The sequence below is a fragment of the Saimiri boliviensis genome, chromosome 9, assembly GCF_048565385.1.
Source record: "Saimiri boliviensis isolate mSaiBol1 chromosome 9, mSaiBol1.pri, whole genome shotgun sequence".
Classification (NCBI taxonomy): domain Eukaryota; kingdom Metazoa; phylum Chordata; class Mammalia; order Primates; family Cebidae; genus Saimiri; species Saimiri boliviensis.
The window spans coordinates 67,620,730-67,648,292 of NC_133457.1; the positions used below are offsets into that span (position 1 = coordinate 67,620,730).

At 57.5% G+C, this 27,563-nt stretch overlaps 2 protein-coding genes across 10 annotated transcripts in view; both read left to right on the forward strand.

Annotated features, from left to right (window-relative positions):
- The window catches only part of NKTR (natural killer cell triggering receptor), a 49,707-nt gene extending 46,018 nt beyond the window's left edge, over positions 1-3,689 (forward strand). For all 8 annotated transcript variants that reach the window (XM_039461921.2, XM_039461918.2, XM_039461919.2 and 5 more), the window contains one exon: positions 902-3,689. In XM_039461921.2, coding sequence (XP_039317855.2) covers positions 902-989 — 88 coding nt within the window. In that variant the 3' untranslated portion in view covers positions 990-3,689. The remainder of the gene's footprint in view (positions 1-901) is intronic.
- Positions 3,690-8,089: 4,400 nt separating this feature from the next.
- On the forward strand, positions 8,090-21,251 carry ZBTB47 (zinc finger and BTB domain containing 47). 2 transcript variants are annotated; one of them, XM_074406100.1, is made up of 6 exons: positions 8,090-8,548; positions 12,560-14,122; positions 15,674-15,821; positions 17,107-17,222; positions 17,861-18,005; positions 18,202-21,251. In XM_074406100.1, the coding sequence occupies exons 2-6, from the start codon at positions 12,641-12,643 to the stop codon at positions 18,537-18,539; spliced, it is 2,229 nt and encodes a 742-aa protein (XP_074262201.1). In that variant the 5' UTR covers positions 8,090-8,548; positions 12,560-12,640; the 3' UTR covers positions 18,540-21,251. The 2 variants fall into 2 exon arrangements, with proteins under 2 accessions (XP_074262201.1, XP_039317850.1); XM_039461916.2 differs by lacking the exon at positions 8,090-8,548 and adding an exon at positions 8,999-9,215.
- The last annotated feature ends 6,312 nt before the right edge of the window (positions 21,252-27,563 follow it).

A 27,563-nucleotide genomic window follows, 5' to 3' on the forward strand; every position in this document is an offset into this window, starting at 1 on the left:
TCTGGACGGTTCCTTGCTTACCAGGTCCAGCCGCCTCAGCGTCAGCCACAGCTCAGATTCTTTCTGGCTTCTCTCCTTAAAAGTGCCAGGACCTTTCCTTCTTCCTGGAGACACACGCACCCTCTTCGCCGTCTCCCCTTTTGCCTCTTGAAATGGCCGGTTCCCATCAACCCTGCAGGTCTCCACTGTCCCTGGACAGCCCTCCCTGATGCCTAGTCCTGGGATATGGTCCCTCCCGTGTGCCTCTAAGACAGCCCTTGTTCCTCCTGCGGCTCTCCTTGTCCCTAAATTACTGTCTTGCCCAATATTCTATTCTATCCTTGAACCCCAGAGAACTATACTTGGTTTCGTTCGTGGGGGGGCGGGGTGTGTGTGTGTGTGTGTGTGTGTGTGTGTTCCCAGCATCTTGCAAAATGCCTGGCTCTCAGTGAATATTTTTCAAAATAATGTGTTCATGCCTAGGGCCACTCCCACGCCTCTTTGGTTAGGTTTCCATTTCTTTAATGAAACTATTTGTGCACCTTTTCCCCATTACTTTCTCAGTAATCTATTCAAATACTGATACTCATTTTAGGTAACACGGGAAACTATTCTGCTCATTGGTTTCTTTTTTTTGGTGGTCCCAGCATTTGCATGAATGAATTTCACACAGATTTCCTAAGATGTGGTGTTTATTTATTTTGTCTTAGTATTACCACAACTTGTCATTTAAAACATCTTTGAAAAGCCCATCGTGTTGCCGTAGTCAGTGCCTGCTGACCCACTCTCTGTGCTGTGCCAGTCTGAGCAGCTTGAAGACATCAATGGTGCTTTCAAGCCACTCATACAAAAAAAAGCTGTAAGAGGAATTCACAGGTTTTATAGTTACAAGGTTTTTGTTTATTTTGTTTTGTTATTACAGGAGTTGTAGATCTTATGGCTCTGACAGTGAAAGTGACCGAAGTTACTCTCATCACCGGAGCCCCAGTGAAAGCAGCAGATATAGTTGAAAGGTCCTTTTTTTGGATACAAATTATATCTTATTTGTAAATATCTGGCAACTTAAAAGCTTAAGAAACTTAATAACAGTCTGTTGTTCTATTTCAATATCAGAGATGAATTTCAAAGATAGACACGTCTTAATTGTTACTCGTTCATTCACATTTGTGCAGAAGAATTTAAAATACAGATAGGTCTCCTAAAAATATTTTTATGCCACATTTTACAGTAGCCAACTATGGAAATGAACTTCATTTTCTTGAATCAAGAAATTGTGGAATTTATCTAAGTATAATTTACAATATTATTTTAAGACTATTTCTCTATCTCACGTATTCCTTAGAATACAGATCCGTTTTGCCTGTTTTTCCGGTTTTAGCATACATGCTGCCAAGCATAGAACTGTGAAGGAGAACTGTTAAAGGCGGCCAAATATTTATATACTGATTACATCAAGTCTTGTACATATGTGCTCTAAAAACAAACCACCCAGAACTGATACTGTGAGTAGCCAGGAGTATAAGGCAGTGGCTCTGGGGTTCTTAATTCATTCCTAAGTTCTCTGATATTTCGCAGGATGAGGAAAGTGGTCGTCATACATCCCACACGGCCTGTATTATTTCAGGCTTGTGGGCAAGGTTAAGAAGAATCAATCAGCCTTAACTATAAATACCTACACTGTCTCTAAGGATTTATTATTTTACGTTCTTTTTAATCAATACCGATCAGAAGTCTAGGTTATAAAGACAATTCTATTCCACTTCATGCTTTGGTGCTTGGTAACTTTTGGTGCCTCTTTAAGCATCACTCTTATATTAAAACAGCATAAAAGAGAAAAAGGAAATTCAGAAAAATCATTGGCACCCAAAATGGTTTATTCTGAGCTGTCTTCACTTTGACTCTTTGGGGGGGCTTCTCTCAAGTACAGATGTGGGTTGGGGTACCTAGAGCAGACAGGATTGGCAGCAAGAGATGTTGGCCGCTCAGGTCTGCTGCGTGTGTGTGCCTCTGGAAGAGTGAAGAACGGACTCAAAATAACCAAAATCTGCCCGCCACCATCCTGGAGACGTTTTGCAGGGCTTTCAAGTCTTTCACATACAGGATATTACAACAACAGCTGACGTGTCGTAACCAGCACGTCTTTCCTGTTTCCACTGTGACCTGCAGCTGACTCGATGAAGCCTTGCTTAACCCGACCCAGGTGCAAGAGGCCGGGCAGGAGAGTTAGAGGGGCGGCACAGATCGAGTGTTTTCATGTTTTCATGGCTTTGGGTGGCTCCTCCAGAAATAATTTGACCTGTGAAAACTAGTCTGTGTGTGTGGTTTTTTTTTAAACTTTACTTTGAATTTCTTCCCCAAGTGTACTTAATCACCTCAGTGCCAGTTTAATCCTGTTATGCAGAAGTAATTAATATTGGATACCTGATGTAGAAATTGGCAGCACCCTACCACGGGCCTTGTCTGGTGTATTTGGGAAGTGGGAAAGAGCCCTCAGTTGGAGGGAGCTGACAACTGTTGGTGGAGGAAGGGTCCCCTTGGATGTATTAAAATTATCACCCAAAGAAGGTATGAAAACAGGGTAAGGTGGTCAGTTGTTTGCCAGGTCAATAGAAGTACATAAGAAAACAGGACTTAGGCCAAACAATACTGGATACTGAATACAAAACGGTATGATTTCCGTTAAAGGTTGCCCACAAAGGACAGTATTAGTACTACTCAGTTGGAAGAAATGCATTTAGAGCCCAAGCAGAAACTGCCAGATCTAATTAGGTTAAGAAAAGTTACCCTAGTCTGTTGCTGTGTGACACGTCGCCCCAAATTTAGCGCTTTAAAGCACCACCCGTTTAGCGGTTCCGCAGCTTGTGGGTCCGGCACAGTGTGGCTGGGTTCTCCGCTCAGGGTCTCACGGGGCTGAAATCGAGGGTTGGCAGGACAGCATTCCTTCATGGGGGCTCTGGGGAAGAGTCTGCTTCCGGGCCCATTTAGGTTGTTGGCAGAATCCAGTTCCCAGCGGGCTCAGCGGGGGGCCCCTCTTACCTCCTCAGGGCTGCCTGCATTCCTCGTGGCCTGATCCCCCCTCAACTTCCAACCGGCCTTCGCATCCGCTCTTGCCCATGCTTCAGGTCTCTCTCCAGTCCTCTGTTTTTAGGGCATGTGATTAGCTCAAGCCCGCAGATAATGTTTTAAGGTCGACTGTGCACAGAACATCATTGCGGGAGTGCCGTCTCATCGTGTTCACGCGCTCCGGAGATTAGCTCACCGAGAGGGGGAGGGGCATTTTCGAATTCTGCCTGCCACAGGCAGTAACTGCCCGTCTCAGCGGTGGGTGGAATTTTATCCAGAAAAGATAGTCCCTAGAAGCCTCATTTCTTTTCTCCGTGGGAAAGGACAGCCCTCTGCTGCCGCGTTCAACTTGGATGTTTACTGACAGAGTGAACTACAAAAGTAGCTTTTCTTCCTAAAGGGGATTGTTGTATATTTTGAAGTTATTTTTTAATAAAATTGAATTATGTTGTGTATTGTGCTTCTTAATAGGAAATGCATTATTGGACTGTTTTTGTACCATCCTGTTTATTGCTAGTATTGCTCAAAAGCTCTATAAAAATACTTTTGTACATATTAGCAATGTCTTAATTTGTATACACTTCAGTTAAATTTCCCTAAAACTTGAAAGGGGACCTTGTAGAAATTAAAGTATATACTTAGTCTAAGTCCAAGTCTGTGCCTGTTTCATCTCTCTGCGGGCCCGCCAGTCAAGACGCCTCATCTCCCTTGGCAGCTCCTTTTCTCCTAGCCCAGCGAGTGGTGGGTGTGGGAGGTGGAGCTAGAGAGAACGCGGGGCAGAGGTGCTGGCCTACCCAGGTCAGCATTAACGGTGTTTGTCTTCCTCCCCGGGAAACCAGATTTCCTCTAGACTGTTGTCATGCAGCTGAAGTGGCCTGCGTAAAGATGTCTGCTTGGGAGGGATATGTCCCCTCCCGTCTGTGAGTTGCTGCCTGGAGACAGCTCTACCCTTCCCTCCCTCGCGGCAGGCAGGCAGCACATACCACGCCTCCCAGAGAAAACACTCCTGGTGATATTTTTAGCATACACATAAGAATTTGCAGGGGAAGTACAATTAACTTTTGTCTCCAAACTGAAAGGAATGTGTATTTTCTTAGTGAATACAACATAGCTTTTCATTGTAAGTAACTTCTCACTTGCAGATCCTCAGTTTTTAAACTGAGTTAACAGTGGACTCCTTAGTTGGGCAACTCCTGAAATTTGTCAAATCTGGATGCATTCTTTTAAAATGTAAAGAAACTACAGGATCAAGTTCTGTTAGTGGTAAACTTGATCAGTTGGGCAGTATTGGGGGAGGAAATGTGCCAAGGACTTTGGTCTGACTGTTCTGAATTAGCTGGTTATTAAATAGGTGGGAAGAGAATTCAAGGAAAATGCCCTTCTTGCAAGAGACAGTGGACACTAACTGGGTATCATTGTTTAGAAGAGACAGGAGGTGGCCGGGCATGGTGGCTCACGCCTGTAATCTCAGCACTTTGGGAGGCCGAGGCAAGTGGATCACCTGAGGTCAGGAGTTCGAGACCAGCCAGTCCAACATGGTGAAGTCCCATCACTACTTAAAAAGAGGGGCTCTGCTCACTTTCTCAAGGCAAATGCTGAGCCTTGAAGGAGGATCGCAAACTCGTGTGGTCAGGTGAGAGGACGTGGAGCCACACCTCCCCAGGTGGAAGGGACTGGGTTCCGATTTCCAGACGACTGGCTTTGGGAACAGAATTGACTGCTGCTGCCCACAGTGAGGTGAGAGGTAGAATGCAGGCCCTCGGAATGAGCTGGGAAGAGAGCAGGAAGTTCTTAGATGCTGTAAGAGCCTCTCAGGAATCCAGAGGGGTCAGGAGGAGTTGGGTACTCTGAAAGAACACCTGTTCACCTCAGGACAGACTGGGAAGCTTTGTCAGTGCCGGGTAAGTGCTGGGCAAGGAGAGCCTGCCCTGGCCACACACACAGGGGTAGGAGGCGTGAGTGGTCTTGTTCTCTTTCAAAGTTTCAGGACAAGGCAGAGGGAGTGCTCCCTTGCTGCCGACTCCCTCCTCCCTGCGAATCAGAAGACCCCAGGTGGGCCTGCTGCCTCTTGGAAGACCCCAGACCTACCACTTACTATAGCCCATCAAGCTCCACCTCCCTAGACAGCTGAGCTTCACAGCCTGCAGAACCAGGCTACCTGGCGAGGGTTGCATCTCCAGCCAAGAACCATGAGTACATCAAGGTAAAAGAGGGAGTGGCCACCTGTATTTCTAGTGCTTTGGGAGGCCAAGGCAGGATTATTTGAGGCTAAGAGTTCAAGACCAGTCTGGACAACAGAACAAAAAAGTAGCCAGGCATGGTAGGGCACAGCTATAGTCCCAGCTACGCAGAGGGCTGAGGTGAGGATCACGAGCCCAGGAGGTGGAGATGGCAGTGAGCCATGCCTGCAACTCTGTCCAGCTTGGGCAACAGAGCAAGACCCTAAGAACAGAAAGAGTGACCTGTGGTCTCAGGACAAACGCCTGCATTCTTCGTCTTGAGCCCTGCTCCTGGACGTTCTGTGGCTCCTAAACCCTGAAAGAGGGTGCGTATGACTGGCGCACCCAGACATGACACCCAACCAGGGCGCTCACCCCTTCCCAGCCTGCAGACAAGTCTGCCTCCCAGTGGACCTGGCCGACCGGTAGGGTGACTAGGCTGGCACTGCACGCACCACCCCCCACCCCTGGTCACCTAGGACCTCTAGCAACTAAAATCTCTCAGTCCAGGTTCCCAGAGAAAGCCTGAAGAGTCCCCACCGACCTCAACGCCTCCAGCCTAATTTGATTTTATTTTGAAGAAACGGGAGGATTTCTAAGAGCAGCAATTCTACGGTACAATCCTTAAGGACTCTGGGCCAGAACCAGACTTCCTGGGTTCGAGTTCTACTCTGCCACTTCCCAGTTGGGTAGCCAGAAAGGGGATAATTTGCTTGATCTCTAAAATTCAGCTTATCTGAAAAATCGATGCTAGGGATTCCTCCCTCCTAGGACTGTGGTGTATTAACTGTTTAGAAAACCAAGCATGTACCAGGGGTCCTGAGGTGGTGCCTCTAGGAGAAGTGGGGGAGTCCAGAGGGTTCAAGTGTAGGGCCAGGCTCAGTCACTAGTGAGAGGCCCAAGGTCCCCAGAACCAACAGGGCGGGAGAGGATCCTAGAAGCTTTGAGAGAGACCTGAAATGGCAAAGCCATGATGTTGATGCTGAGAGGAAACCAGGCAAGGTGCCAGTCTGCATGAGGCCCCCAACCCAGGGCAGCTGTAACCTATTAGTGCTGAGCTCAGTGGAGGCAGAATTCAGGTGCAACCTCCACACTTACCCCACTCCACCCCACCCCCAGTGGATTCATGTTTCCCTGCCCTGCAGGGCCTTGCATCAGCAGGGCAGGGAAAGCTTGGGTAGCCACCCCACCGACCCCATGCTGTGCCAGTTGAGTTGCATGGCCTGTGTTGTCTGGCATTGCCCACTCTGCTCTCCCTCTTCCCCAGGCTCAACTACACACAGCTCCAGGCCCTCTGGGCAGACTCAAGCCTGACTTGCTCCCCCACACACATGCTCACCCACAGCCTGGGCTGCTCCTTCCAGCTTCAGTCAGGTTGAATCTGGTTTCCCCAGCCAAGCCTGGGGACACGCAGCATGGAGGGTAGACACTCAGGGAAATTGAGAGAAAGCCCATGAGCTGTCCTCTAGAGGCAGGGGCATGACTTTGCTGACCTTGCTGAGACCTAATCCCAAATCTGTGAAGGATCACTAAACTGCCCTTTCGGGGTGAGCCGTCTCCACACTTCTGACTCGCCCCTCTGGCCTACGGGCCGCCTCCCCAGTAACTCCGTCCCTCCCTCCAGCAATCCTGCCTTGACCTCCCCTGAAGTGAGGCTCCTGCTGCATGCCCCTCATCAGGACCAAGAGAGAAATTCACAGCCTCTGTTCACTTCCATCGAACAGCCCCTCCGGTCCCACAGGAATCATGACTCCACTCACCAAATCCCCTCCAGTTCCCTGCAGGTGCTAAGCAGTCTCCACCTCCTGGCCTTGGCAGGGGCTGTCTGCCTGAAAAGCCCTCCCACTCCTTCATTGCTCTAGTTAATGTTCAAGTTCAAGCCTCAGCTCTGAGCAGGCCTCTGGTCCACCAGACAGCTCTTCAAACCACTCCTTCCCGCCAGGTCCAGTGTGACCAGGTGCCCACAGCTGCTCACAGAGCGCAGGCCCTGTGCTGGGACTCCCCAGCCAATGAGCCGCAGCCGACGCCTTCAGGGAGACTGAGTGACTCCCCACCACCCATCCCCTCCCTTCTCACCCAACCTCCAGGCCCTCCTGCAGCTTCACTGCTGCAGCCATGGCCCCAACAGGGCCCCACAGGACCGGCATCACTGCCTCAGTCGCGCTGGCCACACCTTCTGTCAAGCTTTGGCTTGGCAGCGCGCCCAGCAGTGTCTATGCAGCTCTCTCTGTCAGGCTCCTTCCAGCCCGTGGAGGGGTCCCCTCTCCCCACCTTCCTTTCCCCTGGCTCCTGATGCTGACACCTACATGAGCCTCAGAGTCCTTATCCATCCCATGGGCATGCAGCCCCTCCCTTGCTGCCTCCTGGGCCAGTGCTAGGATCCACTGTGAGTCAGACAAGGAAGTGGGCTGGAGCAAGAGGCAGAAGGTAGCCCTCCGGGGACTGGCGTCAGTTGCTCCGGCCTGGGCTTAGCCCGAGGTATCTGGGAGCTGAGCCAGGTGTCTGTGCATCCATGCAGGTGCAGGATGTCTGCAGCAGCTGCGAAGGGCGTCCGGAGGCCTCAGGTTTGGCTCCTGAGATATCTTCTCCCTGGCTCTGGGACAGCCTTGTCCGGAGGCCCTCTGTATTCTGGCGGAGAGAGGGGGTGAGAGGAGGCCCTTGCAATCTGATGGGCCAGACCATCAGGCTACTTCATGGCGCCTGCCTAAGACCCTGGTCTCTCCTCCATTTCCTCCTCTGGCACCTAGAACCAAGTCACCCTGAGCCGGCGCCAGAGTCCCTGCCCGCTCATGAGTAGGGCAGCACACCCAGGGGACTGTGCTGCAGCTGGACGTGGACCTGCACGTAAACACAAGAGCACGTGTGGGAGGGACGTGGTTGTGACCCAGGATGGGCAGCAGTCAGTTTGGGGGTGCCCACAGAGGCCTCTCCTCTGCAGCGGTGGCCCAGTCGCCGCCCAGCCCTCGCCAGGCCCAGTGCCCCGCGGTCCCCACCCTGCTGCCTGCTCAGCCTGGCGACGTTCCTTCACAGCCTCCTGCCGGCAGATCCAGCCCCCTGCCCCCACGGGTGTCCGTGCCAAAGCAGCATTCCGCAAGCCCGGCTGCATCTCCCCAGCAGAGGCCGAGCGGGGGGCCCCTCGGCAGTGTCAGGCCAGGCGACTAGAGGGGCGCAGTCGGGCCTGGGCCTCTGGTCCGGGCCGGTCACCTGAGAGGATCTGATCGCTGCAGCCGGAGTCCTGGGTCCCGCTCTCCCGGCCAGGGTGGCCCGATGCAGCGTGAGGCCGCCAGGCAAGTACCGCCCCGGAGGCGCGGAAAACCCGAGCCCCGCGCCGCCCCGGGACAGGGGTGAGGACCCCGCACTCACCCCCAGGTCAGGCAGCCCAGGCGAGAGGTGGAGCGCGAGGTGCGGGGTGAAGTCTCCCCGCGCGGGATCGCCGGGGAGGGCGGGCGGATGCCTGTCGGGGTGGGATCCGGGCGCGCTCCGCTTCCTGATTTCGCCGCAGCCTCGGACCCGGGCTCCCGCTCGTGCGCAGCCGGAGGGGCCGACGTCCGAGTCCGGACTTCCCGCAGGAGGCTCCGCGCGCTCGGCTGTGAGCCGCGGGGCCGGGCGGGGCGGGGGCGGCGCTCACCACGCGTGTCCGCGCCCCCCGCGGCACGCAGCGCGGCCTGGCCCTTTAAGCGTCCAGACGGCGGCCCCAGCTGACGCGCGGGCTCCAATCGGCGCCCCGCGCCCCCCGCCCGCCGCGCCCGAGGCTCCGGGGCCGCAGCTGCTCGCGCTGGACTCGCCGCGGCCCTGCGCCTCCGCCCGCCCGGCCGCGCCCCCGGGGGCCATGGTCGCGGGGCCCTGCGCGGGGGCGGCCCCCAGCGCGGCGCTTCATGGAGCGGCCCCGGCCCGGCCGCCGGGGGCAGCGCGATCCCGCGGGGCCCTGTGAGCCCCCCGCGCCGCGGCACCATGGTACGCAGGGCCCTGCCTGTCCCCCCGCTTATCCGCCCACCTGCGGGCTCCGGCCTCCCGGGCGCACGGCCCGTGGCTCAGGAGAGGCGCCGGAAGGACCTTCCCCCACCCCGGCTCTCCCGACTCCGTCGCCCGGTCCCGCGGGCCGGGAATGCGGCGCTGCGGCCGCGCAGCTCGCGGTGGGGAGGGGTTGAATTCCTGGGGTGGGGGCGCCGGCGCGAGGCCGAGGTCTCCCCGGGCACCGGCGAAGCGGGGCGCTCCCCTGCGCCGGGACGGCGCCGCCCTCGGGCTGGGTCCTGCGGGGAAGAGGGAGTCGGATTCCCGCTTGGGCCTTGGGCCACGTGGGCGCTGGAGCCGCCCTGCCCGGGGATTCGGGGTGAACCTGGCCGAGGGGGTGTCGGAGGACACCTGCGGCCCCCATGCCAACTCCTGTGTGACCTTGGGCAGGTCCCCCGCCCTCTCTGGGTCTATTTCCAAGGGAAAGGGGAGGTGTGAGCACAGAGGAGGCTGGTATAGGCATTCCCTCCCCAAAAGGAGGAGCCTCGAGGTCATGAGCCTCTGCCCCCTTGCTCAGTCTGGGCCCACCCACTGCTGCCCAGCAAAGAAAGGACTGACATGGGAGGGGGCACAGGTGGACTCCCCAGCGTGTCCAGGAACGCTGGGACAGGGTAGGGAGATGAGGCTTTGCGCCAGTGAGGTGAGGTGCCCCTCAGGTGCAGAAGTCTGTGACTTGGGTGAGCAGCCTTGGAGACATGTCCCTGGCACCTGGCGAATCCCCAGCCTGACTTGGGGCGAGGGTTTGAGGAAAGGAAATGAAACCCCGTAGCAACCAGAGTGCCTGGCCGCCTCCCCGGTCCCATCTTAGCTAGGCTGGAGGGGCCTGGACTGCAGCTGGCACAGCCGGGTGGGGAGGGGCACCCACTGCTTCGGAGAATCAGCACCTCTGGCTGTGCGAGCCAGCACAGCTGGTGGGCACTGTGGGGGGGGGGGGCGCACCCTGCTGAGGGGCTGCCAGTGGTGGACTCGGGCAGCATCTCTGTGCCCAGTCAAGGGAGTCCAGTCGGGTAGTGAGATTCAGGCACTTGAGAACTGTGGATGGTGCTAGCCTGGCTGGGGTGCTGCCTTAGCAATGGAGTGTCCAGGCAGCGCTCCCCTCCTTTCCCGCTGAGAGGCCAGAGGACCGAAATCAGGCCTCATTTGGCCCAAAGGCCAAAGTATACATGGGAAGGTGCCCAAGGCGGCAGGTGGGCACAGGTGGGCAGTGGAAGGGGTTCCATAAAGGGAGAGCAGAGAGATCTGGGGCTCTGTTGCCTGGGGTGGACCCCCCCCTCCAACAGGCCTGGCTTTGGCAAGCCCTGATCCAAGCCTCTTCCACTGTTTGACCCCTGGAGGCCCTAAGGAGGCTGTGCTGTAGCCCGGGTTGCACCCTGACTCTTCACTGACCTGCAGGTGCAGTGGCTCTGGGGAGGAAGCAGGTAGCGGGAGTTGGGGTGGGACTAGGGAAGCACAGCTGGCCTCCAGGGGCAGGGGTGTTTTCACCTTTTAAGTCATTAAAGGCTCAGAAATCCAGCCATGTGGAGTGCTGTCCTGTCTAGCAAGGAAGGGCTGGACTTAGCAGAGCTGGGAGTCCAGGGGCTCTGGACTCTGGAACTCTCATTCTGAGCCTCGATTTCTCCATCTGTGTAGTAGGGGTTGGTCGCAGAAGATGAATCAGAATGAGTCAGAGGGAGATGGGAGGGGCTTGGTGCCATGTCCCAGTTAGACTGGACAGGCCTGGCCAGCTTGGGACAGAGAGGAGCAGATGGGTGGCTTCTTGGCTGGGATAAGGAGCATGGTGGAGAACTCAAGGAAGCTGTGAGAGAGCACATTCTGCCCTGCTGAGTGTAGAGACAGGGTCCAGGGTGGGCCTGGAGGCAGGTGGCCCCTGGTGGCTCAGGGAGGCTCATCCTGAGGCCCACGATAGGTAACTGAGGAGGGGAGCTCAACCACCACCCCTACCTGGTCCCACCCAGCCCACCGCTGTCCTGGAGATGGAGGTCTGGCATGGGGCTGGGGGTAGGCTGTGGATGGATGGGGTCAGGATTTATCCCAGGGTCCCCAGGGAGGCACTGGCAGCAATGGAGCTGATGGTTTTGTGGCCATCAAATATTGTAGCCAGGTACGTCCCAAATGCAGGAGGCTCTGACCTGGCTGGGCATAACCATGGGGGTGGTCCAGCCGGGCAGGTGGTTGGCAGATGTTACCTAACATCTGCGCGTGGCTGTGTGCTGGCCTCGTGCGGGGACTGGGCGGCTGCCTGTCTGTGTTGGGGAGGCTGCTGCGGTAGAGCCGGTGGTGACTGAGTCAGCCTCTATTCCAGCACCTACAGGTGCTGGATGTGGCCTACAGGGCTGAGTCTGACCCATCAAACTTTGAGGGACTCCCCTAGAGCTCCGGAGGCCCCGGATGGTGTGGCCTCCAAGGCAGGGCTTTCCTAGAGCCTGTGACATGGACCGAACCTCACCTGGGATCTCGGGGCCTACAGGGCAAGGGTCTGGGGTGGCCTTAGAGGCCTCCTGCCTGCAAGCATGGTAGGCAGGTTCCACAGCTGTGGCCTTCCACCCCTGCAGAGCCCCTGGGTGAGAAAGCTTCTGGGAGCTAGGCCTGAGGCTGAAGGCAGGGGTTGGGGCAGCCTGGCCCAAGCCCTGGCTGTGATGAGGGTCTGGCCAGGCCTCACCAGGCGGTGCAGCAGGGGAGAGCAGGGAGAAGATACTGGTCCTGGGCCTGGATTTCTTCAACTTCTGCAGCAGCCGAGGGCTGCTGCAGTGAGGGGTCCCCTCAGGTGCTGTAGCCAGATGCCGGGCAGTGAGCGGCGAGCGTGACTTCTGTTCTTGAAGTGTTTGGGGCTAGTATTGGTATGTGTGAGTGGATATGCAAAGAGAATCCACATGGCTCAAGAATCGCTGAAGGAATGTCTGCGGCCCTCCAGGGGTGCCTGTGATGGTCCTGGTTCCAGCACTGAAACCCTGTACCCCAGAAAAGGCCAGGGTCCCTGGCAAACGTGGACAGTGGGTCGCTGTGGTTCCCCTTCTGTCCTCTTTCCTTCTCTTTCCCTTTCTGGGATGACTTTTCCTGTTTCACAGACGACCCAGAGGCCCAGAAAAGTGACAGGAGCTGACCTTCAGCCTCAGAGGGTTCAGGGTGGTCTGAGCTCAGAGGGCTGCTCCTTCAGGCTTGAGTCCCTTCCTTGCTAGAGCTGCGGCTCTGTGGCTCAGAGCCACGGGCTACGCTGGGGGTGGCGCCGGGGGAAGGGCAGGCAGGGGCCCGCTGGCCTTGACCCACTCCTGTGCCTTCTGTCCCCGCAGTTGCTGGTTGAGAAGACGACCGACTCCCCGGCGGCTGAGTTCTCGCTGGTGGAGGACGTGGCGCTGCACTTTGCCTGCTTGATGGGCCGTCTCAACGAGCAGCGCCTCTTCCAGCCCGACCTCTGCGACGTGGACTTGGTGCTGGTGCCCCAGCGCAGCGTCTTCCCGGCGCACAAGGGCGTGCTGGCTGCCTACAGCCAGTTCTTCCACTCGCTCTTCACCCAGAACAAGCAGCTGCAGCGTGTGGAGCTGTCCCTGGAGGCGCTGGCACCTGGGGGCCTGCAGCAGATCCTCAACTTCATCTACACGTCCAAGCTGCTGGTCAACGCAGCCAACGTCCACGAGGTGCTGAGCGCCGCCTCGCTGCTGCAGATGGCTGACATTGCTGCGTCCTGCCAGGAGCTGCTGGATGCCCGCTCTCTAGGCCCACCAGGCCCTGGCACTGTGGCCCTGGCCCAGCCGGCCGCCAGCTGCACCCCAGCTGCAACCCCCTACTACTGTGACATCAAGCAGGAGGCCGACACCCCAGGCCTGCCCAAGATCTTCGCCCGAGAGGGCCCCGACCCTTTCTCCGTGCGTGTCGAGGACGGGGCAGGGGCTGCTGGCGGCACAGGGCCTGCCACCATTGGGCCAGCCCAGCCTTTCTTCAAGGAGGAGAAGGAGGGTGGTGTTGAGGAGGCTGGCGGGCCCCCAGCCAGCCTGTGCAAGCTGGAGGGTGGGGAGGAGTTGGAGGAAGAGCTTGGGGGTTCTGGCACCTACAGCCGCAGGGAGCAGTCCCAGATCATCGTGGAGGTGAACCTCAACAACCAGACACTGCACGTGTCCACGGGGCCAGAGGGGAAGCCAGGTGCCGGGCCAAGCCCGGCTACCATGGTGCTGGGCCGGGACGACGGGCTGCAGAGACACTCAGATGAGGAGGAGGACGATGAGGACGAAGAGGAGGAGGAAGAGGAGGAAGAGGAAGGCGGTGGCAGTGGAGGGGAGGAGGAGGAGGAGGAGGAGGAGGGTGGCAGTCAGGGAGAGGAGGAAGAAGAGGAGGAGGAGGGGCACAGTGAGCAGGAGGATGAGGAGGAGGAGGAGGAGGAGGAGGAGGAAGCACCCAGTGAGCAGGATCAAGAGAGCTCTGAGGAGGAGGAGGGGGATGAGGGGGAGGCTGGGGGCAAACAGGGGCCACGGGGAAGCCGAGGCAGCCGGGCAGACCCCCCTCCCCACAGTCACATGGCCACGCGGTCCCGGGAGAATGCCCGGCGTCGGGGCACCCCTGAACCTGAGGAGGCTGGGCAGCGGGGTGGGAAGCGGCCGAAGCCCCCTCCCGGAGCAGCCTCTGCACCGGCCCGGGGGCCGCCAGCCACTGATGGGCTGGGGGCCAAGGTGAAGCTGGAGGAGAAGCAGCACCATCCGTGCCAGAAGTGCCCACGAGTTTTCAACAACCGCTGGTACCTGGAGAAACACATGAACGTGACCCACAGCCGCATGCAGATCTGCGACCAGTGCGGGAAGCGCTTCCTGCTGGAGAGTGAGCTGCTGCTGCACAGGCAGACGGACTGTGAGCGCAACATCCAGGTGGGCTGCGGGGCGGGGCTGGGGGCTGGGCAGGTGGGGCGCGGGGGAGGGGGGCGGGGGCTGTCCAGGTGGGGCTAGGCCAGACCTGGGCTCCAGGCACCCAGCATCTTGCTGACTGCATTGCCTAGATGATCTGCCCCCAGACAGGCCAGCCCAGGCAGTTCTCAGGGTGGTTAGTGCTCAGGGGTAACATCAACCTGAGCTTCCTGGAGAGGTGGATAGAGGTGGGTGCGTGGAGAGACGTGCAGAGGATGGGAACAAACAGTACCTTGGCCAGACGGACAGAGGGGATGTGTGACCTGGGAGGGTGAGTGAAGAGTTGTCTGAGGCCAGAGGACGGCCCACTCTGGACGGGATGAGTCAGATGGGTTTTAACAAACACCAGGGCTGCAGGAAGGCCAGCAGGGACCCTGTGTATAGTTTCACAGGTTGTTGGGAGGAGGGGTCTGCCCAGTGGGATGCCATCCTCCACCTCCCACAGAAGTGCTGTGGAGAGTAGGAGGCAGCCCCCACTTTCAGCTCTTTGGAGAGGCCAGCTCTCGTGGGTCTGGGGAGAAGGGACTCGGTGAGAAATCTGGGAAGAGCAGAGGCTGCTGGGGCTAAGCAGGGGAGCTGAGCTGGCTGCCGGGCCTTGAGCCAGCCTGAGTCTGTTTATGCCAGCCTCACCTCTCAGGGTGCAGTGGCACAGGGCCAGCCAGGCTCCCATGGGTGGTTTTCACCTCTTCTGGCCCAGGAGAAAGGGGAAAGGTAGCAGGTAGGCGGGTGCTAATTGCCTGAGCTAACTGCTAATTGCAGTGCCCTGTGGAGAGTGTTCCCCTGCCCTTCCCTTACATACTTGTGCCCACTTGCCCGCCTACTGGGCTGCCCTCTGATGCTCTACCTGCTGCATACCTGAGTATCCCTCCTGAAAGAGAGAGCAGCTTCTGCGCCATCCAGTCTGGGCACCCTGACCAGTTTCTGCCCAAGCCTTAGCCTAGCCTCCCTGTGGGGTATCCTGCATGGGTGGGCAGGACCAGCGTCCAGAACAAGGGCGGATGTGGTCCCCGACATCCCCCACGACTCTGTGCTGATGGGACTTGAGCATCCTGGTGTCCTCTTCAGCCAACGCCTTGGGGACCCATCCTCTTGGGGATCTCCATGGTGTCATGGCACAGGTCCCAGCAGGAGGAGGCAGCGGGGATAATGGCTCGCCTCGTGGGACCCATCATCTTTGTGTGGCCTCCATACCAGAGGTGGCCCTTCAGCTAGCTGGCCGTCTCACCTCCACAGACAGACAAAGCGTGGTGCCTTCGGAAGCCCTTGTTGAAATGAGCTCAGAGGAGGGAATTTCCTGGAAGAGGTGACCCCTGACCCTGGTTAACTCAGGGTGAAGGAGGACCCCAGGCTGTGCGTTTGGGGGTGTTTCAGGAGTTTTCACCTGCAACCTTAGGAGCATCAGGGCCCCCCCCAGCACATTTCAAGTGGGAAAACTGAACCAGAGAGGACAGTTGCTTGCCCAGCCCAAGGCGCCGGGGACTCAGGACCCCGGCCTAACGCCCTCTTACTCTGCAGTGTGTGGCGTGTGGCAAAGCTTTCAAGAAGCTCTGGTCCCTCCACGAGCACAACAAGACCGTGCACGGCTACGCGGAGAAGAAGTTCTCCTGTGAGATCTGCGAGAAGAAGTTCCACACCATGGCGCATGTGCGCAAGCACATGGTTGGTGAGTCTGGCCCGGGGGATGGAGCAGCTTCTGGCTGCTGGGTGGGAAAGACTTCACATCCAAGGGCAATGTGATGGGGTGAGGAAGCCCCTCTCAGCGTGGAGGCCCTGGGGCCAGGGCTGGCACATACAGTGGGGCAGCCTGCACACAGCACAAGGGTGCCTGGACAAGATGGCACACTGCCAACCAGGCTGTGCACCCTGGCATGGGCTCATGTCCACCCAGGGAAAGGAATACCTTCTCCTAATTATACAGAGTGCTGCATGGGCGGCTACAGGCCCTGTGCCAGTTTGATGACAGCTGTGCCTGATTCTTTCTTACCTTCTGGTCCTCATAGGGCTTCAGGCCTCTCAGAATGCAGCCTCCCCCTAGGGTTCATGCCTGGACACAGTAAGGAGGTCCCCCAAGTATGTTTTGGCCATTCCACTGCCCAGGGCAAGGCTGCCCACCTGCTGTATGTGGGCCTGACAGACTCTCATGTCCCTCCAGCCCTTCCTTCCTTGCCTGCCCCATCTGGGCCTTGAGCAGGAGGGGTAGCCAAGGCAGACGGTGAGTCCCTGACCAGGCCCTGTCTCCGTCGGACAGTGCTGGGGGCCTCCAGTGTGGACTGACTGGAAGCTGGACCTGCAGACGTAGACCTGCAGCCTACGTCTCAGCCAGGAGCATGCTGGGTAGACTAGGACTGGTGTGTGTGAGCTTGGAGGGGAGCCCTGTCTGTCTCCAGAGGCCTCCTATCAGATCCTTGAAGAGTTTGTTGGTCCTCACCTGTCCATGGGTGCTGAGGAGAGTGCAGCAACTTCCTCCAGACTGCTGGTGAGGGCCTGGGGCCAGGGCCTTTCTGTATCTGGTCCCCTATAAAGCCCACCACCCTGAAGCTCAGGACCACTATGAGTCCCTTTTTATTGAGGAGGAAGCTGAGGCCCAGAGACCCAGCGGGAAGCCAGTTGTCAGGCTGGGATCTGAGCTGAGGCCAGGTCCACTCAGGGACCGTCCATCCTTCCCTGAAGCTTTGGGGGCAAGGCAGTCTTGGCCACTTCCCCTGGCCAGAGGCTATAGAACTACAGGGCCCCTGCATGTCTGAGGCTGACCTTCAGAGCAGACAGGAGACCCAGCCATGGAGGCAGGGGCCTCTCCTGGGAGTCAGCCCTGTCCTGGGACAGGGGACAAGGCCGGCCCCAGGGGACGGTGGTGGCACAGGGCTGCCCCAGGAGGCAGGGTTGGGGCCCAGCGTGGCGGTGCCTGGGCGGGCCCATGAGACATGCCAGCCTTGGTGCCTGCCTTGCAGCCCACACCAAGGACATGCCCTTCACCTGTGAGACCTGCGGGAAGTCCTTCAAGCGCAGCATGTCTCTTAAGGTGCACTCTCTGCAGCACTCCGGGGAAAAGCCGTTCAGGTGTGAGGTAAAGCTTCCGTCTCCCGCCTGGCTGCCCAAGGGACCAAGGGAAGGGGCAAGAATCAGGGAAGGGGGTGGAAGCGGAATGTGGGGTCCAGAAAGAAAGAGGCGACCCTCTGAGTTCTGCGGCCCCTGCCTCCCACCCAGCCCCTACTCTTCTCTGCCCACCCCCATCCTGCCCTTCCTTCCCCCAGTCCAGCCCCACACACTCAGGGTGGGAACCGTGTGTGGGGGTGGGCGGGCAGGCCTTCTGGGGAGGTGGATTCAGGAGCTTCTCAGGCTGGGAGCTCAGAGAGGAGACTGCAGAGCTGCGAGCGGGGAGGTGGGGCAGGGGCAGGGAGGTGGGGAGGTGGGGAGGTGGGGCAGGGGCTGAGCTTCTGATCAGGAGGGAGGATGAGGGACCTGGCGCCTCAAGATGGGGCTCCCTCCACTCTCCGGCTTTTTCCCACTTCCTGACCCCCAAGCTCCCCCACACCTTGGGTGCTTGTGGCCTCTCGTCTTGGGCCCATGCACTGCGCACTCAGACGCGCCTCGGCAAGCACCTCCTTGCCCAGGAGCCCCTTACTGGCCACAGGGGAGCTGCTCCCTCCGCAAAGGCTGCTCTTCTGCCCTGCGCCTGGGCCTCACCCCACACCCCACCCCCAGAACTGCAATGAGCGCTTCCAGTACAAGTACCAGCTGCGGTCACACATGAGCATCCACATCGGCCACAAGCAGTTCATGTGCCAGTGGTGCGGCAAGGACTTCAACATGAAGCAGTACTTCGACGAGCACATGAAGACCCACACAGGTGCGGGGCCGGGGCGGCCGGCCGCAGCCCTCCTCGAGGCCGCGCCTCCGTCTGCCCACCCTTCCCAGGATCGGGCGAGGCTGGCACGCGGTGCCCGGGGCGGGAGGAGCGGAGCGCGCGCCGTGGGAGACGAGGCTGGCCCAGGCCGGGCTGCGGCGGCCCCTCGCTGACCCCTGCCGCCCACCCCGGCCCCCAGGAGAGAAGCCCTACATCTGCGAGATCTGCGGCAAGAGCTTCACCAGCCGGCCCAACATGAAGCGGCACCGGCGCACACACACAGGCGAGAAGCCATACCCGTGCGACGTGTGCGGCCAGCGCTTCCGGTTCTCCAACATGCTCAAGGCGCACAAGGAGAAGTGCTTCCGGGTCAGCCAGGCACCGCCCGGTGACGTCGCCCCCGCGGCGCCCGCCCCGCCCCCGGCGCACGCGCTGTCCCTGCTCGCGGGCCCGCCCCCGCCCCCGCGCTTGCCGCCGCCGCCCCCGCTCTTCCCCGCCGCCGCCAGCCCGGGCGGGAGGATGGGCGCCAGCAACTAGCCGCGGAGCATCCGCGCAGGGCCCGGAGTCGGGGCCGGACGGTGGGGCGGCGCTGCCTTCCCGGGAGCCGGGGCCCTGGCCGTTGGGGCCGTGGGGGCCGTGCGGGCCGGAGCTGCTGGAGGGCCCCGCCCGCCCGGGCGCCCTCCTTCCTGTGACTCCTTCAAGCCTTGACCGTCTTTTCTTTTTTTCTGGAGGTGAAGGAAGGAAACCGTTCGCAGCACCTTCCTGCAGGCGAGGGGGTGCCGGGGGCGCGCAGCGGAGAGAGAGGGGCCTGGGCGGCAGGGGTGCCCGTCCCGATGCCGGGGCCCGAGCCGGAGGGTCGGCCTCCGCGGCCTATTCCCGTGTCCCCCGTGCCCCGAATTTGCTTCCTCTTCTTGGAGGGTTTGGGGAGGAGGCGCTGCGCCAGCCCCCCAGCTCTTGAGGAGTTGCGGACCCAGTCTGAGGGCCGCAAGCACGAGGCGGCGTGTGGGGTTTGGAGGCTGCGGAGCGGGGCAGGCAGGGGCTGGACCCCAGGACTTGCCCTCTCCACCCACCCCCTGCCTGCAGGCCCAGGGATCCCTGACTCGCACCAGGTGGCACCAAGGGCCCCGAGTCCCGGCGATGTCCCAGAAGCGGCTGCGCCTCAGCACTGCTCGCCAGGCCCTGGGTGGGCAGACAGGCTGGCTGGCACCGGCTCTGGGGGCAGAGTCCTGGGAGGAGGCTTGGACGGTGTTGGTTTCAAGGTGCTATTAGGGAGGCAGGGGCAGGGCGGCTGCTCACAGAGCACCCCAGTTCCTCACCAGCTGCCCTGGCCGTATATCCCACACCAGAAGGAACTAGTGTGGCTGTGTCTGTCTCTGCTCCCCAAAGGCCGCTCTAGGTCCTGCCGCAGCCTGTCCCTGGCTGGCTCCAGCATCCTCGCCCCTCCTGGGCCTCTGCACTGGTGGGTGGGGCGCCCGTGACGCTGCCGGTAGGGGAGCCTGCATGTTCAGGCCCTTGGGGGGCCGGGGGGACTGGGAGGCGCAGCCTAGACCCATTGCTTGCCCCCATGAGGCTAGCACTAATAGGAACCCCTTTTTTGTTGTCATTTAACGTCTTTATTCCTGCCTTTAATATGGGGAGGAAGGTTCCATAAGCTACATGTTCCTAGTTAAGCTCTTCCCTATTGTGTTTATCAGTTTTGTTTGTTATACTCTTTGCACCTTAATCCCCCACCACTCCCGACACTATTGCCTTCCCAGCATGGCTGGAGTGGGAAGAGGCTTGGGCCCCGGGGGAATGGTTAGGGGACTGACCTCTGACCTTGTGAGGCCCATGGCGCTGGGGCAGGGAGCTGGGGACATTTTAATCATCAATAAACGAAGCACTTTATTCTGTACAGATTTGGGCAGGCCCAAGGTGCCCGAGTGATCTGAGGATTTATAATCCAAGCCACAGCACCCTGGTTGTTCTCTGGGCTTGGAGGGGACAGTGCCAGCAGCTTCCCTGCCCAATTGGTGTTGGGGCTGTAGCCTTAGGCTCGGCCCCCGCTGTCCCTGAGGAGGAAGGCTTCCGGTCAGGTCCCCGCCCGAGGCTGTGCACGCCAGGCCGCTGCATCGCTGTAGCTCTTTTTCTTCCTTGCACTCCTTGATCTCTGGGTTTCCGTGATGTCCTCAGGGTCCCCTCCCTCCCGTTGTTTCTAACCTCTGGTCCCAGTGCCTGGCAGCTCTTCGGAGCTGGCTCACATTTTTCCAAAAAAAGTTGATCTCCCAGTGGGCTGTAGGCAGGAACCTCCATGGATTTCCAGCCCCCGTCACTGGCACCAAGGTCTCCCATAGGGGCTGGTGGCGTCATCACCTCCTGGCCCCACTACAGCCTGAGCGGGCCTGAGTGTCCCTGGCCAGGCTGAGACCTGTCGGGCCATACTGACAAGCAGAGGTCAGAGACAGGTGTGGGCAGCTGGCAGTGAAACCCTGCCCCGGGACTCGGGTTTCCTGTTCCTGTACACTTCCCCTCTGGCAGCAGGTGAGGGGTTCAGACAGCTGGCCAGGGACTGGTCAAGATGGTCACGGGAGCTCCAGGTGGGCACAACCAGCCCCTCTCCTGGGAGACCCCTGTCCCACTGGGGTAGGAGCCTGCGTCCCTGGTGCTAAACACTCTTCACTCGGGTGGTTGCTGGTGGGGGTTCCTTTCCGGCCAGACCACAAGGCCAGAAGCAATAATGGCACCTCAGCAGTGCCGGTATGGATAGGGGTTCCTGTTTTCCAGCTTTTATATCTCCTTTTTATTTTAAGCAGTGTGCCCCCAGATGTCAGAATGAGGGGACTGGGGCACCATCCCCACTTCCCAGGACTGGGAGAAGGGGAACACAGGATCATCCCCTCTCAAGGAGACTGGGGGGTCCCACAGCCCATTTGGACTTCTCGGCCTGTTTGGCCAGAACTCATGTCTGAATCCTGGGCTTGCCCCCTCCCCACCTCCTTGGGGCTCTCTGGTCTCAGGCCAGCTGGGGATGGGTGGCAAGAGTGATGAACTCGAGCCTTGTGGTCACAGTTCTGGGAGCCTTCGACCCCTCATGCTCCCACAGTCTCCCCGGTGCCCTTCACAGAGGGTTTGGTGGCAGAATGGCTGTGCCCAGGCGTGTGCTGAGACCATTGACATCTGGTCGTGTGCAGGCGGCCCACAGCCCTGGAGTGTGGGCATCGAGGCACGCGAGTGAGAAGAGCCAAGGGGAATAAAAGTCAGTACAGCTCGTGTCCTTGCCCAGGCTGTTATTTGCACTTGGCCTCCGTTGTCTCTTGGACCAGAGCAAGGAGCGGGGCCTTGGGGACCACGCAGAGTCAGGAGCTGAGGCAAGGGCAGTCGGTGGGGGGGATGGAGGTGTGCAAATAGGGGGGTCTTGGGTCAGATGCAGAGGGCATGAAAGAAGAGAGGTCCTGGGGCTGCTGTGGGTGAGTGCAGGTGCGTTTCCCATGAGCCCCAGGCGTGGAGTCACGGGAGCTCCAGGACAGCAGGGACCAGCCCTCCCATTCCTGTGCTGACCCGCTGGGGATGCTGTGATGAGCAGCATGGACTCATCCCTCCCTCGGCAGGCAGGGGAGGTCAGAAGGGGCCCGATAATAGAGAAGCTGACTCAGGCACCTGGGAAGACAAAAGCGCAGATGGAAGACAGGTGGTGGCCTCCAGAGGAGCAGATGGCTCTCCCTGGGGAACTCTGAGAATTATTTTATGGCACAAGTAGTATATACAAAGAGCACTCACTCCATGCCACACAGAATTCCAGGCCCTGGGACACGTGCAGAATGAGGCTCCTTGTGGCACATACCTTTGCGTATGTAGAGAGGGGTCAGACGGGACCTCCCAGGACTGGGAGCGGTCGGGAAAGAAGTCTCATGGGCGGATTTGTTGACTGGCCAGAAAGGAGGTGCGGGTTCCTAGGATGTTGGCACTGCCTTTCTGCACAGTCCAACTGTGTAACTGGAAGAAGCACAGACTTGCTCGACACAGCCTGAAGCAGGCTGGATGAGGGGCCGGGGGCCTGGCTGCTCCCCCAGCTCTTGTGCAGATTCCGTCCTGTTCCACTCCGGCTGTATCAGGTCGCGTGACCCCCTTTTTCCTCCAGCCACCCCCCACCTCCCCATTCTCACAGCATTTCCACCTTCACACTCCAGAGTCTTGGGCACTGTCATCCTCGGCTCTGGGGCAGAAGCCTCCGGGTAGCTGTGAGATGATGGGCACCATGATTAGCATCTCTAGAGCACTCACTTTCCCTGATCCTGCTCTTTGGGACCAAGCAGCTCACTAACATCTCATGTCCTGAAGCACGCGTAGGTCAGAGCAGCACTGCCCTGCTGGGGAAAGCCAGACTTTCCTTCCTGCTGCAGGGTCAGTGAGAGGAAGTGAGGCAGAGTTTCCTTCCTGCCGAAAGGTCAGTGAGAGGAAGTGAGGCCGAGTTTCCTTCCTGCCGAAGGGTCAGTGAGAGGAAGTGAGGCAGAGTTTCCTTCCTAACGAAGGGTCAGTGAGAGGAAGTGAGGCCGAGTTTCCTTCCTGCCGAAGGGTCAGTGAGAGGAAGTGAGGCAGAGTTTCCTTCCTGCTGAAGGGTCAGTGATGGGAAGTGAGGCAGTTTCCTTCCTGCTGAAGGGTCAGTGAGAGGAAGTGAGGCCGAGTTTCCTTCCTACTGAAGGGTCAGTGAGAGGAAGTGAGGCACGCTGGCTTAGCGGCGCTCTCGGGCCTACCTACCCTCGATGATGTCGCTTTCTAGAACCAGGACTGTGAGTAAGTCAGGGTTGGCTGAGTTCTGCTACAATAAAAACCACCTCCTGACCTCGGTGACTCAGCGTCTGTGTCTCTGGGGGAATGCTTCAGGGCAGTCATCCTCCATGTGGTGGCCCAGAATTTCAGGCTTTGACCTTGGGGCACTTCCACAGCCACATGGGCCTCCAGACTGACCAGAGCCAGGGAAAAGATGGGTGGAGAACCGCACCTTGGCTCTGCAGTGCTACCGCGCAGAAGTGGCATATCGCTGCTTTCTGTGTCCTCACCGAAAGCAAGTTCTGCCATCATGCCTTACTTCCGGCGGGTGTGGACACACAACCCTCTTGTGTGGCCAGAAGGAGAGGAGAGCAGGAAAGATTGGTGAGTAGCCGCCAGGCACAGTGGCTCACGCCTGTAACCCCAGCACTTTGGGAGGCCAAGGCGGGTGGATCAGTTGAAGTCAAGACCAGCCTGGCCAATATGGTGAAATCCCATCTATACCAAAAAAAAAAAAAAAAACCCAGGCCTGGTGGCATGCACCTGTAATCTCAGCTACTCAGGAGGCTGAGGCAGGAGGATCGTTTGAAAGTGGGAAGCAGAGGTTGCAGTGAGCTGAGATCATGCCACTGCACTCCAGCCTGAGTGACACAGCAAGATTCTGTCTCAAAGCAAAAAAAAAAAAAAAAAAAAAAAAAACATTGGTGAGTAGCCAGAGCCTCTCCTACACTTGGACCTTGTGGACTCCAGAGGTCAGGTTGAGAGATAGCCAGCCTGCAGAGCTGCTTTCTAAACTCTCTGGAGGGTCAGCAACAAAATAGAGGAGGAGTGTCTCCTAAGGTTCCACTGGCTGCAGGTGGGATGAACCTCTGTCACAACAGATGACAGCCTTGGGACCTGTGGAGAGCAGGGAAGAGGATGGAATCCCACACCTCCAGGGAAGGAAAAGCAGTTCAGCAGGACCCCTCCTTGAACTTCCCCCCACTCCTGCCTGTCTCCAGCCAGCGACTCTGGAAATGCCTGTGGCCAAACCTACCCTGCGCACCTGTGGAGCTGTGACCTAACACTGTAACTGTCATGAGCTAAGGACACTCTGTGGTCGCTCCTCACCCCATAAGCTTCTGAGGCTGCTGAATAACCTAAACAAAGGAGCTCAGAGAGGTAAAGCCACTTGCACACACAGCCAGAAAGCAGTAGAGCCACATTCAAACCTAAGTGTGTCCGATCCCAAGCCACGTTCTCTAAGCTGTGTCCCCTCCACTCTGCACAGCACTTGGTGCACAGTGGCACTCAGGAGCGCATGGCAGTGGGCGGTGGACCCGGGCTACTGGTTGCAAACAGCGGAGCCAATTAAATCTCTAGGAGAACCAGAGACTCAACCTCTGGGGTCATGCAGTCAAAACCAAACCCAAACCGCACTGCACCATGTACCCGGGGAGGCGTGACTGCCACCCAGCTCGGAGCTCACAGTGCTGAAGCTGCTCATGAGAAGCTCTGTCTCGACTGCCTCTCCCTCCAAAGCTAAGCTCCCGGCCGCCCTCAGAGAGCACGTCTGGGCAGTATGTTTTCTGCTTCCCTCGCACCAGAGTCAGTCTCATGTGGGTGTGTCTAAGTGGCAGATCCGTCACATCTGTGCCCTAGTGGCGCAGGACAGGCGAGTCCCAGGATTGGGGTTTAGGCAGGTAGGGCTTTGGCTTCACCCAGGAAAGAATTCAAGGCTGAGCTGGAGGTGTTAGCGACTTTTATTGAAGTGGCAGTGTACAGCAGCAGCAGAGGTATGCTCCTGAGGAGCAGGGCCACCCCACGGCAGGGCCACCCCATGGCAGGGCCACCCCACGGCAGGTCCACCCCACGGCCACCCACAGCAGGGCCACCCCACGGCCACCCACAGCAGGGCCACCCCACGGCAGGACCACCCCATAGGCAGGGTGCCCAGAACGGCAGCTTGGAGGCAGGGCTGCACTCATACCCACTTTTACTCACATGCAAATTAAGGAGGGGATGATGCAGAAATTTCTAGGAGGAGGTTGGTACCTTCCATTGAAAGGGGCAGTGTCTTTCAGGTGTTGGCATGGCACACTTGTGGTGTGTCTTAGGGAACGCTGCCTCTTGCTCCCCACCCGTTTTAGCTGGTCCTCATTAGGTCTGGTGTGCAAGTCCTGCCTCCAGAGTTGAGCCCCACCTCCTATCTCACTAGCTGCAAGGGAGGCTGGGGAAGCAGGTTGTGTTCTCTACGTTGGGTGGGTGGAACGGACCCTTCACTTATTTCCAATCAGGAAAAGCCTTTGCACAACAGGCATCCCCGCAGTCTGGCCTCTCACAGCCCAGCAGCAGCTCCGCCCTCTTCCACACAGCAGGAGCAACAAAATGCTCCCCATCCACCTTCCTCCTACAAATGAAAATGGACTCATTCTCTTCCCAAAAGGGGACGCTGTAACTTCACATTGCTGACGGCATCTGAAGCCAGGGTCTCCAAAGCCAGTATCTGCTGGTGACAGCTGCTCCCCTGGCGGTCCCATCCAGTCCCTGAATGTGTGGACTCTACACAGGCTCTTGATAAAACAGAAGGGGGCTGAGAGGAGAAAGAAATCGACATATACGCTTCACCTTTTCCAGTGTGATGGTCAGTTTCAGGTGTGCTGGTAACAGTGCAGGGACAAGGGACACCCAGAGCTGGAAAAGCGTGACTTCTGGGTGTGTCTACGAGGGTGTTTTGGGAAAAGATGAGCATTTGAATCAGTCGACTAAGGATGACCCACCCTCGTCTGGTGTGAGTGGGCCCCTTCCAATCTGTGGAGGCCTGGATGAGATGAGCACGCAGAGAAAAGGTGAGTTCTGGGGCCAGGACACGCCTCGCCTCCTGCACGAAGACTTCAGGACTCCAGGTTTCCCCGCGTTTGGCCTTGGACTGGGAGTCACACCATTATGTTCTCTTGATCTCACGCCTTCAGATTCAAACGCAATGACATCAGCAGCTTTCCTGGGTCTCCAACCTGCGAGGACAGACTGTGGAACTTCCTGGCCTCCATAATGACATGAGCCAATGCCCATGATACACCCCCTCGTCTGTCTCTTTATTCTATTGATTCTGTTTCTCTGCAGAACCCTGACGTATCAAGGAAGGCAAGACAGAAAGATATTCCACCCTACTTAGCCACGGGTCATGAGGTCAAGATGGTGTTACTGTCTGAATGCTGCTGTCCCCCCACCGACCCCCAGATTCACCTGTTAGACCCTAAAACACAATGTCACAGTATTAAGAGGTGGGGTTTTCTGGGAAGTGATTGAGTCAGGAAGCTCTGCCTCATGAATGGGATTACTGGCCCTTACAGAAGAGGTGGAAGGGAGCTACCTTGACCTTTCACCATGCAGGACACTGACTTGGCTCCTTCTGCCATAAGCAGGTGACAGAAGGTGCCGTCTGTGAAGAAGACAGAGCTCTCACCAGACCCCGAAGCTCCTGGTGCCTTGACCCTGGACTCTCAGCTTTCAGAACGGTGAGCAATATATTTATATTGTTTATAAATTACCCAGTTAAAGGTATTTTGTTACAGCAGACTGAACAGACTAAGACAGAAATTGGTACCAAGTGGGAATGTTTCTATAACAAATATTTTTTTTTTTTTTTTTTTTTTTTTTTTTTTTTTTTTGAGACGGAGTTTCGCTCTTGTTACCCAGGCTGGAGTGCAATGGCGCGATCTCGGCTCACTGCAACCTCCGCCTCCTGGGCTCAGGCAATTCTCCTGCCTCAGCCTCCTAAGTAGCTGGGATTACAGGCACGCACCACCACGCCCAGCTAGTTTTTTGTATTTTTAGTAGAGACAGGGTTTCACCATGTTGACCAGGATGGTCTCGATCTCTCGACCTCGTGATCCACCCGCCTCAGCCTCCCAAAGTGCTGGGATTACAGGCTTGAGCCACCACGCCCGGCTTATAACAAATATTTTTAAATGTGAGAGCAGCAGCTGGGCGTGATGGCTCAGCCCTATAATCCCAGCACCTTCGGAGGCCAAGGCAGGTGGTTATCATGAGGTCCGGAGACCGAGACCATCCTTGCAAACATGGCGAAACCCTGTCTCTACTAAAATACAAAAAATTAGCTGGGCATGGTGGCGTGTGTCTGTCTCAGCTACTCATGAGGCTGAGGCAGGGGAATTCCTTGAACTGGGAGGCAGAGGTTGCAGTGAGCCAAGATTGTGCCACTGCGCTCCAGTCTGGCGACAGAGCAAGACTGTCTAAAAAAAAAAAAAAAGTGAAAGCAGGTTTTTGGAGCTGGGCAGAGCTGAGTTTGGAGGAACAGGCTAGGAAAAAATCCCCGTATTGTCATGAACAGACTATGAACGCTATTCTGGTGAGGGCTCAGAAGAGAGCTGTAAAGAAAGCCTCAGTCTTCTTAGAGATGACCAAGGTGGTCGTAACAGAATGTTCATAGACATATGGCTGGTAAGGGCCAGTCTTTGTTCTCACTCGGTCCAATTCCCTGAAGACTGATCCAAGTCATTGCGTGTACCAAGAGTTCAGTCTTTTTTGGTTTTGTTTTTGCTGAGTCGTGTTCCATAGCTGGTGTGTACTGGCTTGTTCAACCATCTGCCCATGGAAGTGGAGCAGGGCTGTTTCTTTATGTATAACATATATTGGAGCAGGGCTGTTTACGTATTATATATTATATATAAAATATTATATAAATATATATATTTTATATATAGATAATATATTTATATATTATATATAACATATATTATATATAATATATAAATATATAACAAATATATATATTATATATATATAAAATACATAAACAGCACTGTTCCACTT